The 12724-nt window shown below is 33.2% G+C and overlaps 3 protein-coding genes across 6 annotated transcripts; 1 reads left to right on the forward strand and 2 right to left on the reverse strand.

Moving 5' to 3' along the window:
• Nucleotides 1-382: 382 nt before the first annotated feature.
• hop (tyrosine-protein kinase hopscotch) lies at nucleotides 383-9185 on the reverse strand. The gene is made up of 14 exons (XM_014246968.3): nucleotides 7929-9185; nucleotides 4012-4172; nucleotides 3829-3921; nucleotides 3645-3758; nucleotides 3390-3556; nucleotides 3188-3325; nucleotides 3001-3122; nucleotides 2713-2925; nucleotides 2511-2641; nucleotides 1732-2443; nucleotides 1496-1660; nucleotides 1228-1397; nucleotides 999-1166; nucleotides 383-923 (listed from the first exon to the last, which is right to left on the reverse strand). The coding sequence occupies exons 1-14, from the start codon at nucleotides 8946-8948 to the stop codon at nucleotides 776-778; spliced, it is 3522 nt and encodes a 1173-aa protein (XP_014102443.2). The 5' UTR covers nucleotides 8949-9185; the 3' UTR covers nucleotides 383-775.
• Nucleotides 9186-9464: 279 nt separating this feature from the next.
• On the forward strand, nucleotides 9465-10630 carry Naxe (NAD(P)HX epimerase). 4 transcript variants are annotated; one of them, XM_014246972.3, is made up of 4 exons: nucleotides 9528-9584; nucleotides 9691-9747; nucleotides 9838-10317; nucleotides 10373-10630. In XM_014246972.3, the coding sequence occupies exons 3-4, from the start codon at nucleotides 9854-9856 to the stop codon at nucleotides 10593-10595; spliced, it is 687 nt and encodes a 228-aa protein (XP_014102447.2). In that variant the 5' UTR covers nucleotides 9528-9584; nucleotides 9691-9747; nucleotides 9838-9853; the 3' UTR covers nucleotides 10596-10630. The 4 variants fall into 4 exon arrangements, with proteins under 4 accessions (XP_036221414.2, XP_014102446.2, XP_014102447.2 ...); XM_036365521.2 differs by lacking the exon at nucleotides 9691-9747 and having other exon boundaries at nucleotides 9465-9584; XM_014246971.3 differs by lacking the exon at nucleotides 9691-9747 and having other exon boundaries at nucleotides 9491-9649.
• On the reverse strand, nucleotides 10631-12292 carry LOC106627016 (RNA-binding protein NOB1). The gene is made up of 3 exons (XM_070110702.1): nucleotides 12119-12292; nucleotides 11060-12064; nucleotides 10631-10971 (listed from the first exon to the last, which is right to left on the reverse strand). The coding sequence occupies exons 1-3, from the start codon at nucleotides 12191-12193 to the stop codon at nucleotides 10651-10653; spliced, it is 1401 nt and encodes a 466-aa protein (XP_069966803.1). The 5' UTR covers nucleotides 12194-12292; the 3' UTR covers nucleotides 10631-10650.
• Nucleotides 12293-12724: the final 432 nt, after the last annotated feature.

Below are 12724 nucleotides of genomic sequence, written 5' to 3' on the forward strand. Positions count from 1 at the left end.
CCCAGATTTCACCCATTTAAAAAAGCTACTCATCTATACTTATTTAAGTGCAAATTTTTAAATATTTCTTGATTTATTATATTATATATACGAATAACAGATTCTAAATATTTTATTCGAAGTAAAATTCACAAAAGCTTAGATATGGCGTTCTTATAATATATTTAGATGTATATGAATTATATAATAACAGTTTTCTGGTAAAAATGTTTGATAAATATAGTCGAACTAAGTCGAAAGAAAACTCAGGCAAAACAATTCAAACATATTTCTATAATACATTAAAAACTCAAAGCTCAATAAAATAAATACATATACTTATATTTAGTATAAGCTATACATCGCAGAATTTATGTTCTAAAAAATATTAAAAGCGAACGAATAGATATGTACAATGCGACTTTGCCAAGTACAATTTTTTTATTATTTATTTAGGATTTGGGTCGTGAGATTTCGCAGGTCAAATCTATGTATAGACAGGTCTGTGAGCAAATAATAGTCGGAAATTTTATATGGCAGCTCTCTTATATCAACATATTACTAAATCTACGTTAAGTTCCAGATGAATCATTAGGAAGGAGAACTATTTTTAAACTATATGAAGTTGTTTCAACTATATTCGGTTGAAACCTTATACGTCGAAAATAAACCTCTTGTGTGAAGATTTTAAAAGTAAACTTAACCTTACTATAACGTTTAAATATAACTCAATTTCACTGAATAGCATCTAGTGGGAATTGATATATTCAGATAAATTATTCAAAAATCGCTTATTTCATATGGTTTCACCATCTTCCTCCATAATTAACTGTATAATGTCAAGTATTTTGGCAAAATCTGGCCGGCTTTTTGGTTCCACTTTCCAACATGGTAGCATTAATTTGTCGTAAATAATTTGAGAACATAACTCTGGTTTTTGGAGTCTATAATCAAAGTATATTTGTAATATTTTCATCCAGTAATAACATATGTACGTTTTTGTGTATATATATATGTACCTATGTCCCTTCTCTAGGAGTTTTAGGTGGACTTCTCGTTCCAAATCCCGATTGCCAGCGAGATATGGAACTTCTCCTCGAGAAAAAGTCTCAAACATAGTCACGCCAAAAGACCATACATCTGAGTATACGGAATACTTATCATCTTTTATCGATTCTATAGCATACCTGTGAGAGATAGATATTGAATGAGTATTTCAAATTTTTTATATTTCTTAATGTTATGTACCATTTTATGGGTAATTCCCGGAAAATGTTATTTACAAGATAGTAGCCGTCCGAATTTGCTAACTGCGCCAAACCGAAATCAGATATTTTTGCCCTTTCTTTTTCAATTAATATGTTCCGTGTTGCCAAATCCCTATGGATAATTTTCTTTTCCGCCATATAATTCATACCCTGCGATACGATATATATCACGATAATAATGAAAACGATTATTTAAATACAATATATTCATGCAAGTAAGGTAGCAATATGATTATTCAATAACAAACCTTAGCAATATCATGAGCGAAATGTAGAAGCCTTTTGTTAGTTAAATTCGGCCGCTGAGATCTAAGGTATACGTGAAAAGAACCACCGGAGACATATTCCATTATAATGTAGAAAGGTTTTTCGATTGAGTATTTAATTTTTACAATATTCTCATGCTCGAGCCCCTGTAAATGGTAATTATATATGTGTCTTTATCAATGTAATGCTTTAAAAGGGGTTTTGTAGTTTTATTTACCCGCATTATTTCACTTTCACGCAGAAAATCTTTTATATTCGTCGGCATTACGGTTTTCATTGTTTTAACCGCCACTTTCTCCGGTGCTTTATCGGCTTTTTTGTAATACATTATGCCTGAATACACAATACCATAATGACCATCACCTATTCGCTTATCAACAATTACTTTTCCTTCTGAGAATGGTATTACAAAAGCAGTGTCGTCGAATGAGCTATTAAAAGACATCTGAAAATGTGAAAATCGTTGGATTTGTGCGGGTGATGGTCCTGGGCAGTAATCCACTGATATATCATCTCCGATATTTTCATTACTTTTAGAACTAGTGTCGCTATCATAATATGATTTATCGATGTTAACTGACTCGTAATTTATCGTTCTCTTTTCTTTGAAACTATTTATGATTGCGAAGATGGTTATGTAATTAAAACGTTTGTGTGCATCCGTCTGCCAACCGTCGAGCATGATGTAATATATCGAATCGTCCAGAGTTTCACTTGGTTTAGGTAATATGCCACCATCTCTCAAACGATTCATTTGTAGTTTCTCAGCAATCTTCCTTGGGCTTTCGGTGCAATTCAGTTCTTCCAAAGGTGATTTTCCATAAGAAAATATTTCCCATAGAGTCGTTGCGAAAGCCCATGCATCTACGTACTTATCATCATTAGCGCCTTTGAGATTATTATAATATTCCTGTGGTATCCACGGCAAGCTAAATAAGAAACATTATGTAATTTAAAGATAAACGTATCTGTGTAAATAAAGTGAAATTAACTTACTCTTCGTATGAATAACTACGACGAAGTCCGGGATCACCAATTTTGGTCTCAATAATATGAGACTTAGGATCAAATTTTGTTACATACATGTTAGAACACCGGATTGAGCCGTGATAAATTCCTTTCTCACTCTGTGTGTGAAATAGAGATATAATAGTGATGGACATTGTTTCGACAAATATTGAATGTTCATTTTTTTTACCAGGTAAACGATTCCTCTGACCAAATCAAACACAATCGATATCAGCATTTGGAAAGAGATTTTATCTTTATGTTTACGCAGGAACTTATCTAAATTTCCATAAGGTGCATATTCCATTACCATAGTATAAGGAGTGGTCAAAGTCAAACCATAGAGTTTCAGAAATTGAGCCGAAAAAATTTGACTACAAATACTAGTTAAACATGTGATATCCTAAAAGTGAAAATTATTATTTACTTGTTACGTAAATAAAATTGAATCTATTGTTTTATTGAAAAAGTATGTTACCTCAAGGTTGATTTCCGGAAAAAATACCTTGAGCATAACATTAACGTCTTTACAAGCACCTTCCTGGACCCAGTCTCCTTGCATTATCATCATTTTAGCGTCATCACAAACATACTGCGTATCTTTTTTAAATATATTAACATTATTTTACTTATAACGTTTTTAAAAAATTGGCCCCTTAACTTACTTTTATAGAATCGAAGGTCATGCTTCCGATCAAGTATTTGAACTCGTCTTTTTCGAAGTTCAGCTTCACTTAATTCAGTGTCAGTCTTCTTTGGATGTAGATTTTTTGGCAAACAGATTAAAAGAAGTGGTGCATAATCTAAATAATTGAAAGTCACGTAGTTTTATCAAAAATTCGAAATGCAAATAGTTTCGAGTATTACCATATTCTGATGGCGGAATCCAAGGCATTTGAGGGGATATTGAATTCTTCAAATCTTTTAGAGTTTCAAATTCCTTCACACCCTCACTTCCGTGAAACAACCATTTTTTATTTTGTAACGCAATTTTAGTCGTTATTATGTTCTCGCCTAACCTACCTTTCGCTGACCTAAAAACAAGAGCGTAAAGTAATATTACTACAAGTATTTCCAATTAACATTTCATAACATATTCGTTAAGCTACGCTATTTACTTACATTTGGGTATTTACATCGATATAATAAACGTCGTATTCTCTCTCACATTGCCTTATAATGCAGGTTGAGCCTTTTTTTGATTTCTCTCTCAATTTAGCAAAGGAAAATGTTCCACTGTGACATTCAAATACAATTATTTAGATTATTCATTGTAAATAGTTATATATGCCAACAAATAACATACCCAATTGGTCCGTGGCATTTTAAGTCGATCAATTCATTCAATGATGGAGTCGTATAATCGCTACACAAATCCTTTAACCACTTGGAGGTTAGCCTTAAGATGAGAAAGAGGAAAATATTAAAGATAACATTTTATTAACGAAATAAACTATAAACTAACATATGTATTATCGAATAAACATACCTCAAGTACCCTCCTACATATGTAATAAATGATTCCAAATCCACTTTTGATTTAAATCTCATGCAATAACTTTTTGGTAGCCCCGTTATCTCCAAACACGCACACACATTATCCTCGATATATATCGCAAAAATATCTTCAAGCTTTGCCAATAGTGTCCACTGTAAAGGATAAAGATAAAGAATGGAATAAATAAAAGTTTTTTTTCAAATATCATAATAGCCCAATGATTAGCCGAGTCAGAAAAGGCAAGAGAGAGAGAAAGTGAACCGGGATATTAAATTTAATTTCAGGCAGGAGAAAAGAACTGTAAACTGTTCCGTTCAAAATTTTCACTAAGAATATTATGCCAAGCATTTCCCTACGACTAGAAAGTGTAGGTAGATTAATAAGTTTTAAACGACTAGTGTAAGGAGGCAGACTTACCCTAACTTGTCAGAATGGATTTGGTAGCTAGGGCTCCATACAACAGAGCCATGTTCCAATATAGGTCTAACCAAAGTTGTATAAAGTGTTTTAGTAATATACGGATCTCTAAATTCTTTAGACCAACGTTTAACAAAACTGAGGACAGCTTTTGCTTTCAAGACCATGGTATCAATATGAAGACTAAAATTAAGCTTAGGGTCCATATTAACTCCCAAATCAACATAGTTGAAAACTTGCTCTGGAATATGTTGTTTTATTACATAAGAAGAGTGGTGCACAGATTTACGGGAAAAGCACATCGTCTTACATTTATTGAGATTCAATGGCAAATCATTTCTATCACACCATGCAACCAAATTGTGTAAGTCTATTTGCAACAGACACCTTTCCTCAGTTGAAGTGTATGATTTAAAAGCTTTACGTCGTCAGCGTATAATAAAATTTTTGAGAATTCTATTACTGAAGAGATATCGTTAATAAACAGCAAGAACAGAATCGGAAACATTAATTGTATCTGAAGGTGTATCCTCAAATATCACTCGTTGTATTCTATTATAAAGATAGGAAGATACCCACTGAAGGAATCTTGGCTGAAAGCCCAGCAGATCAAGTTTATGTATGAGAATCGAGTGTATATAACATCCGTATGCTTATGTACCCTAAAACACAATGATACATGGTTTACAAATTCAAGCAAGTTTGTTATAGTCGAATTCTCTTAACGAAATCCATGCTGAGATGAGGAAATTAACGGAGAAATCGAAAAGGTTATATGGTCAGTGATGATAGCTTCAAAAAGTTTAGGTATAACTGATAGTTTTGCGATACCTCTATAGTTTTCAATGTTGGATCTAAATCCACTTTTATGCAAAGGAATTATAAATGACTGTTTCCATATTGAAGGAAATATACCGTGTTTAAGAGAGGAATTAAATATCCTTGTCAAAGGCAGGTAAATATATTTGGCACTATTTTTTAGGAAGCATGAGGGTATCATGTCTGGGCCATAACTAAAAGATGGTTTTAACTTATTTAAATTAAGTAGGATGTCTTACACAGCTGATAAGAAAAAGTTTTGGAAGAATTATTACAGTAGTTTGACTTGAAAAATTCTGCAAACATATTGGATATAATATCACTCCCCTGCGGGTAGGGGTAAGAATTTACCCGCGGTAAGGCATGCCTGTCGTAAAAGGCGACTAAAAGCCAAATGCGCTATGACTGTTATTATGTACCTTGCTCAGTAATATCAGCATAGTATGTCAGAAATAGTGCTATAATACTCAGCTTGAACTAATATTATAGACTTTAAATGAAAAAGCAAATAAAAAGACATTTCAAGTTCAAGCGACAAATGTCACCAGTCATTGAGTAATGGGTTGCTCAACTGGCAGTAGTTTTGGCTACACAGTCTTACCGGAGACTTTCTGGTACCACGGGGAGCAGAAAGCCCTTGGACTTCGGTCCAATCTGCTCATTGGGTTATGGCCCCTTTGGGGAGATTCGTGGTGGCTGTGGTTGAAACCTAAATGCAGGAAGAACTGAAAATTCAACCTAACTGTTTTTTCAGTTCTAAAATAAAGTTGCACAAAGCAACTGGGTTCCGTACCCGAAAACGGAATCATACCAAGATGGTAGTGTGGACCCAGACACACTGCCACTGGTATCCAAATAAATACTTGCAAATAGCTCGTATTGTTTGGGGCGCTTATCAACGCATTGTATTGATACGCTGTGTTTTGGAACACCGTGAGGTAAGGCCGTCGCCGGCAGGTACTCACGTAAATCAACAACGAAAGTTGTCACTTGAAATGATAGATTTGTATTTCATCGCGGACGAAAATTTGGAAATCCTGCGTTTGGAGTTGACGAAATCATAACACGATTTTGGATTACTTACAATATTCTTTTTTACTTTATTTAAGTAATTATTATAACATTTTTTATTTAGGTCAAAATATTGTCGACGCAATAGAAAATATTTAGAATAGTCGACAATGAACCGGTTTTTTTAAAATGTTTAAGGGTTCAAGTTTTTCTGTTTTTCAATTTACATAACTCTTTCGAAAACCACGGACTTATACTTTTATTTTTATTTACAATTACTATTGGAACATACTTTTCAAATAATTTCGTAATAATGTTATTAAAATGAGAGACACTCAATTCAATGTCACCATTATAATTAGGCCATGTTATTGTAGAAAGTTCTGTATTTAACTTTTTAAAATTAGCTTTTGCAAAGTTAAACCGAGTACAGAAGCACGAAGTTTGATGATTATTATCCCGTACATTGCCTGAGATTTCGACAGATATTTCCAAAGCAGGATGATATGAGTCCTCTGGTAGAACAAGAGGACTACTCTGAATAACGGAACACTTTGAAGAGGTATCAACGTATACTAAATCTAAGCATTTACCAAATTTATTCGGAATCAAATTAATTTGGTTCAGACCCAACTCGGACATTTTTTCGAAAAACTCATTAAAACATGACCGACAATATAGTCATCGAAAGGTTTCCACGAAGCACACGGTAAATTGAAATCACCTAATACAATTATTAAATCTGCATTATTTTTCATCGAGGTAGCACTATTTATTAAAGAAGCATACTGCATGTATACAAATAAGTCCGAATGGGGTGGTATATAAGATAGAGTTAAATAAATAAAGCAACTATTAACGTAGACTCTAATACATTTAAATTCTAAGGAGTCGATCCCTGAAACAAGAACATTTTCAGATAGGATAGAGGAATGCACGGCAAATAGAACACCTCCACCGATTCTGTTCAGTCGATCACATCTAAAAATTTGAAATTCGCTGTTTAAAATCTCATTATCAAAAATGTGAGGTTTTAACCAAGTTTCTGTAAATCCAATTATATGGAAATTAAAATTGGAACTGTTCAAATACAAGTCGGTTAATTTTGTATTAAGACCTCTAACATTTTGATAATAAATGCTTAGCGAATTTCTACCAATCAGTTTTTTCTATCGGTGGTTGCTTTTGGTAATTTAACAATGTTTTCCTCCGTTTGACTTCTAAGTTTAGGTTTAAATTCGCGTACAAAAGCCCCAGGTGGCCAGAATGAACTATCTATACGTCTATTTAAATCGATGATATACTTCTAATTTTACTTTAATAATTGAAGTTAAATTTACGGATATTGATATCATCGATTTTTAAACGTGACGAAATGTATGACTTAATGTCCTCCACCAAGGTATCTTTAGCAAGTCTCGAAATAAATATAGACTTTTTAGTTAGAATAACTATCAAATTATTAACTGATGCTACTAAGTTATTAGGGGGAGCCTTTGGAATTGTGAGACTCTTATTACTATTAGATAGAGCTTTTGGGGAATTGAGCTCTTTGGAAGTTGACGGCTTATCACCTTGACGACAAGGAGAAGAGAGATTATTATGTTTTAGAAATGTGATATAAAATACTACATATATACATATGTTCACTAAACACTTACTTCTTCTTTTTTCAGCGAAACCTTTAGACCTGGTTCTGGGTTATCATGGGTGTCTAGTTTAACATATACTCTTGTTTTGTTATCCCCATTGCCATCACAGACTGCAGGTGAATGTACGGAAATCCAATCAGCATTTGGGATATAATCTACTGTGACAAAATAAGTCTCCATTAAATAGTTTGGTGCCAGCTTACATACATCAGCGATATAATAGAATTTAAATTCTGTGAACATAATGTCTTTTTCTCGTACATCCTTGAACTTTGCACATATTTTGGATTTTACAAAATATCTGTGCTCTCTTAAAAGCGTTTGGGGCAGATACTCTTTATATCTATTTTCTATATTCCCAATTATTTCACGATTATAGCCTTCCTTCCTTTCGGCTTCAGAACTTTTTGCTTGTAAATCGATACACATGTGCATGACAGCAAAACCCATAACATTATCTTTTTTTTCTGGATTCCTTATTTCCGGAATTTTTTCGTTTAATATATCGTAACGAATCTGCCAGTACAAATATTCATAAGCTTGTTTATCTAGGTTTTTTAATTGTGTATCCATGTTTGGAACTTTAATTCTCATGCGGAAACAGTACCGGACGCCAGGTTTCAATTCCCTACCCGGAGCAGCCCATTCATTTTCAGAGTCCATAACACGTAATCCAAATAATAACCGAGTCGGGGGTAAAATGTTTAAATGTCGGCATACACTTAAACATATATCCTCACATTTTAAGGAATTTCCGAAATCAGTATCTATGTTATCTTTGTAGTTAAATACTTTATTTGACATTTGTGGAGATGGGGTTGTTGACGGCGTAGAGGAGATGGATGGGTCCGCTTGATTACTACTACCTATACTCCCATTACTATGAATCGAGCTACGGCCGCCCATTGAAAATGAGGCACTATTGGTATCAAGCAATGTGATGGTGGTATTAGTCGTTCCAAATGTGTTGGAAGCTTGATTCATAATCCACTGAGAGATCTCAAACTTTTCCCCCAATAATCGTATCATTAAATAGCATTTAGTGCATACGCAGCTATCCGAAGCGTATTATACTCGATTTAAATTTCCCTTATTATTGGCAATTCCACATGTTTTCTTATTTTCGCCAATATAAATAAATATAAAAAGTATTTTCTTAGTTGCAGACTTTAAGCAACAATTATAAAACTTTAACTAAGATTGATTGTAAATCGATGCAACTTTTTTGTCCTTTCTGAATTCTTTACGTTTTATCAATTTACGCCATTTTGAAAAAAAAATACACAACCAGTGTTCAAATATCTGAGATACGGTGGTGCTGTAATGATTTCAAATAGGAGCAGAGGAGAAAAGTGTAGCATATCTTTATTTTAAAATTGCACCTAATAGCACTAGTTTTAAAAAAGGCAATACAATTTCCCATAAAAATTGTGCCAAAGTTATGGCTTCTAAGTTATGGCAATTTCGACCCTGAACTAAAAACTTTACTAGACCACAAATAGGAAAATAAAAAAATAAAAATATTCTTAACATGCATTGAATCATTGGGTGCAACCCTGAACCACTTCTGCCACTTCTTTGTTTTTATTTTGTTTCTACAGCAGTTAAAACAAAAACAAGGTTAAAATTAACAAAATTCCGGTTATATATATATTTTTTGACCGGGTGAGACTAATAATAATAAATAATTAAAATTTAATTTCCTAAAATTTTATATCTCCGTAACAATGGTAATTAAGTTCTTCCATCTTTATAAACACTCTTTTTGTAGTGTAGTTCTAAATTCTGGAAATTGGTTAAAGTTATCGCAAATTCAGTATACAACCCGGTAATAATTATATTTGGGTTTTTATCGTAGATAGGACATCGTTTCAAAAATCATTAGTATTTACATTCATTCCCATTGGATTTTCTTTAGCAAATACTCTCTTAACATGAAATTCTTAACACAAACTGAGGCAATCAAAATTGATGAGGAACTATTCAACGAATACAAATATAGTGTGGATCAACTTATGGAATTGGCTGGGTTGAGTTGTGCCCATGCTATAGCCAAATGTTACCCTGCTGATTGCTACAAGCGAGTGTTGGTGTGCTGTGGACCTGGAAACAATGGTGGAGATGGATTAGTTTGTGCCCGACACTTATCTTTTATGAAATACGAGCCAATAATTTACTATCCCAAACCCACTTCAAAACAACTATATGAAAATCTAAACCACCAGTGCAAGAGCAATAGAATATCATTTCTACATTCAAATCCCACTCTTGAAAGTACAAATGAATGCTACGATTTAATTGTTGATGCACTATTTGGCTTCAGCTTCAAACCACCTGTGCGAGAAACATTCGTTCCTATTATGGAGATCCTATTAAATACCAAAATCCCTATAGCAAGGTGAGTCATGGAAACATTTATTTGAAGACCGATATTAACGATTTGTTTTAAATAGCATTGATATACCAAGCGGATGGGATGTAGAAAAAGGAAAAATAAGAGAAAAAGATTTCGAACCCGATATGTTAATATCCCTTACAGCTCCTAAACAATGCGCTAAATCGTTTAAAGGGAAATACCATTATTTAGGTGGTCGTTTTGTACCACCCATGCTCCAAGAAAAGTTTCAACTTAACTTACCAGAGTATCCCGATTGTGATATTTGTTTAAAATTGTAGAATAACCCGTTATCAAACAAAATAAAAATAAATAATTATATATTAACTATCAAATTTATTTATAAACCCTATTGTAATGTTTTCTACGCCGATCTTCTTCAAATGTATTATTCCTAGCCCACTCCTTAAGGTTGCCTTTAGAACGCAGCATAGCCGATTTTGAATCTACATCACGCATAACGAAAGGCGAAAAACCGGCAATGTAATCTTCATCTAAAGCATTCGTTTTGGTCTTTGCTACACGTGACGGCATCTGCCTCGGTATGGGCTGGTCCTCAAATAATATTGGGTTACGGGAATGTTTTCCTCCTTGAAATCTTGGCAAGCTTTGGTTCTTATATTTAGCTGTTAGGGAACGGCGTGTATTTATGTGAATCTAAAAAAAAATAAACAATATATTTTCATCATTTAAAGGTTTGATAGCTAGAGTTCCAAAATAAACCAATTGAATTGAAAATACGTACCACTTGCTTTCCGTTTTCATCCAGACTAACAGCTACTCGTTTCAAGGTTTTATTGCCACAGTTTGGACAAAACACTTTTGTCATTATACTTGTTGTTTTAAAACAGGCATAGCATCGTAAAATATAGGTGCGTAAATGTTTAATTACACGTCCATCAAGCGCACAAATTTGCAAATTTATTTGTTTTAAAACATTTTGAAGTGCATAATCTGTCGACATACATGCGACAACAGGAACAACATCAGATTTCACTTTGCCTTCTAAGGATTTTTTCACCTTTTTAATATTAGATGGTGTAATCCAACCACCTTCAATGCCACCATTCTCATCTATTTTCTGTTCTGAGTGCTGAGTGGGGGTATTGTCATATTCATCAATGGATTTAGATTCACCGTCGCTAGCAATTTGGGGATCTAGTGAATCCTCGCTTTTTGGTACAAGCAAATCGTAGACTTCATTATCATCAACATTACAATTTAGCTTTTCAAAGAATTTATCTAGTTCTTCTTGTGTTATTTCATCATTAATGTCCTGGTTTCCGTTCACATCATTTATTTGATATTCTATCGAACTTTTAACGGAATCTTCTTTGTCGTTGGCACGATTAACAGATTCAGAATATTCATCTTCATTAGTGTCGTCACCACTTGATTCGTCTTCACCTTCCGGATTATACCAGCCTGCCAGTTTAGCATTCTCTTGGAATTCTTCAGGCATTTCCTTAGATGCTATTGTTTTTGATATAACAGGTTCCGTACGCAAATGTGCAGAACCAACGTTATCAACTTCTAGTTCATAAGTTAACGAAATCACCTTAATGTCGATACCAGACAGACTGGCATAGTCACCAGTCTTTTTTGCGAATTCTACACAATGTTTTATACTATCAGTGCGAGGTTCTCGTACTTGTAAATCAAACGGTAACACACAAAGCCGACGGATTTGACGTTTATTACGGACCTCTTGAATGACATCTGGGACGGTTAAAACATTTCTAGCATAATCCTGTAGAAGTATTCACACGTTTAAACTAGCACACAATAGTCAATTTATACTTACATTTAGCTGAACTGCATTAATAAAAGCTGTAGTATCAGCAACCAAATATTCAATCATTTCTTTCGTTTCGGCCATTGTATATTCTTAATTTCATTTATCTTTTTCTCTACACGTGGAACCATAAATGTTGCCACCTTAGATTATTAATAACAATTTAATAAATTTTTTATGTAATTTTCCGCATCTTAAAATATTTCAACATATTACAATGGGATTTGTCAATTTATCATTCATAAAGATGTTACATGTTTTTGAATAAATGTATAGTTTATGTCCCAAATTAAATTTTTTTTTTTAAATCGTCTTATTTTTACTCGTAGATTACAAATCCGTGAGCGGAAAGTGAATTTTTTCAATAATTTATGTGTATTTTACAAAATTTATTTAACACACTTTGTACATATCACATATTCAAGTCACTTAGTTGTGGTTGTTGTTGTACCTTATTTACCTATTTTTTCATGGCTCATCATTTATGAATGAGTATTTTAAATCAAATTTTGAACAAATAATCTGCGTGTTAGTTTTTATTGTGATTACATCTTTAAAATCGATAAGAAAAAGTCGATTTTTAATATATATAAGAACCAAATTTATCGTGATTTT

This window comes from Bactrocera oleae, chromosome 5, assembly GCF_042242935.1.
Source record: "Bactrocera oleae isolate idBacOlea1 chromosome 5, idBacOlea1, whole genome shotgun sequence".
Taxonomy (NCBI): domain Eukaryota; kingdom Metazoa; phylum Arthropoda; class Insecta; order Diptera; family Tephritidae; genus Bactrocera; species Bactrocera oleae.

What these genes read in the sequence shown, in the direction of transcription:
- hop (XM_014246968.3), bottom strand. Translation starts at nt 8,948, where the DNA reads ATGATACGATTATTGGGGGAAAAGTTTGAGATCTCTCAGTGGATTATG. An exon ending in TTTCGCTGAAAAAAGAAGAA is followed by an intron (nt 4,173 to 7,928) that starts GTAAGTGTTTAG and finishes TATCCTTTACAG; the next exon opens with TGGACACTATTGGCAAAGCT. An exon ending in TGACCTTCGATTCTATAAAA is followed by an intron (nt 3,123 to 3,187) that starts GTAAGTTAAGGG and finishes TATTTAAAAAAG; the next exon opens with ATACGCAGTATGTTTGTGAT.
- Naxe (XM_014246970.3), top strand. Translation starts at nt 9,647, where the DNA reads ATGGTAATTAAGTTCTTCCATCTTTATAAACACTCTTTTTGTAGTGTA. An exon ending in CAAATTCAGTATACAACCCG is followed by an intron (nt 9,748 to 9,837) that starts GTAATAATTATA and finishes GATTTTCTTTAG; the next exon opens with CAAATACTCTCTTAACATGA. An exon ending in ACCAAAATCCCTATAGCAAG is followed by an intron (nt 10,318 to 10,372) that starts GTGAGTCATGGA and finishes TGTTTTAAATAG; the next exon opens with CATTGATATACCAAGCGGAT.
- LOC106627016 (XM_070110702.1), bottom strand. Translation starts at nt 12,193, where the DNA reads ATGGCCGAAACGAAAGAAATGATTGAATATTTGGTTGCTGATACTACA. An exon ending in TTAATGCAGTTCAGCTAAAT is followed by an intron (nt 12,065 to 12,118) that starts GTAAGTATAAAT and finishes ATACTTCTACAG; the next exon opens with GATTATGCTAGAAATGTTTT. An exon ending in ATGAAAACGGAAAGCAAGTG is followed by an intron (nt 10,972 to 11,059) that starts GTACGTATTTTC and finishes ATTTTTTTTTAG; the next exon opens with ATTCACATAAATACACGCCG.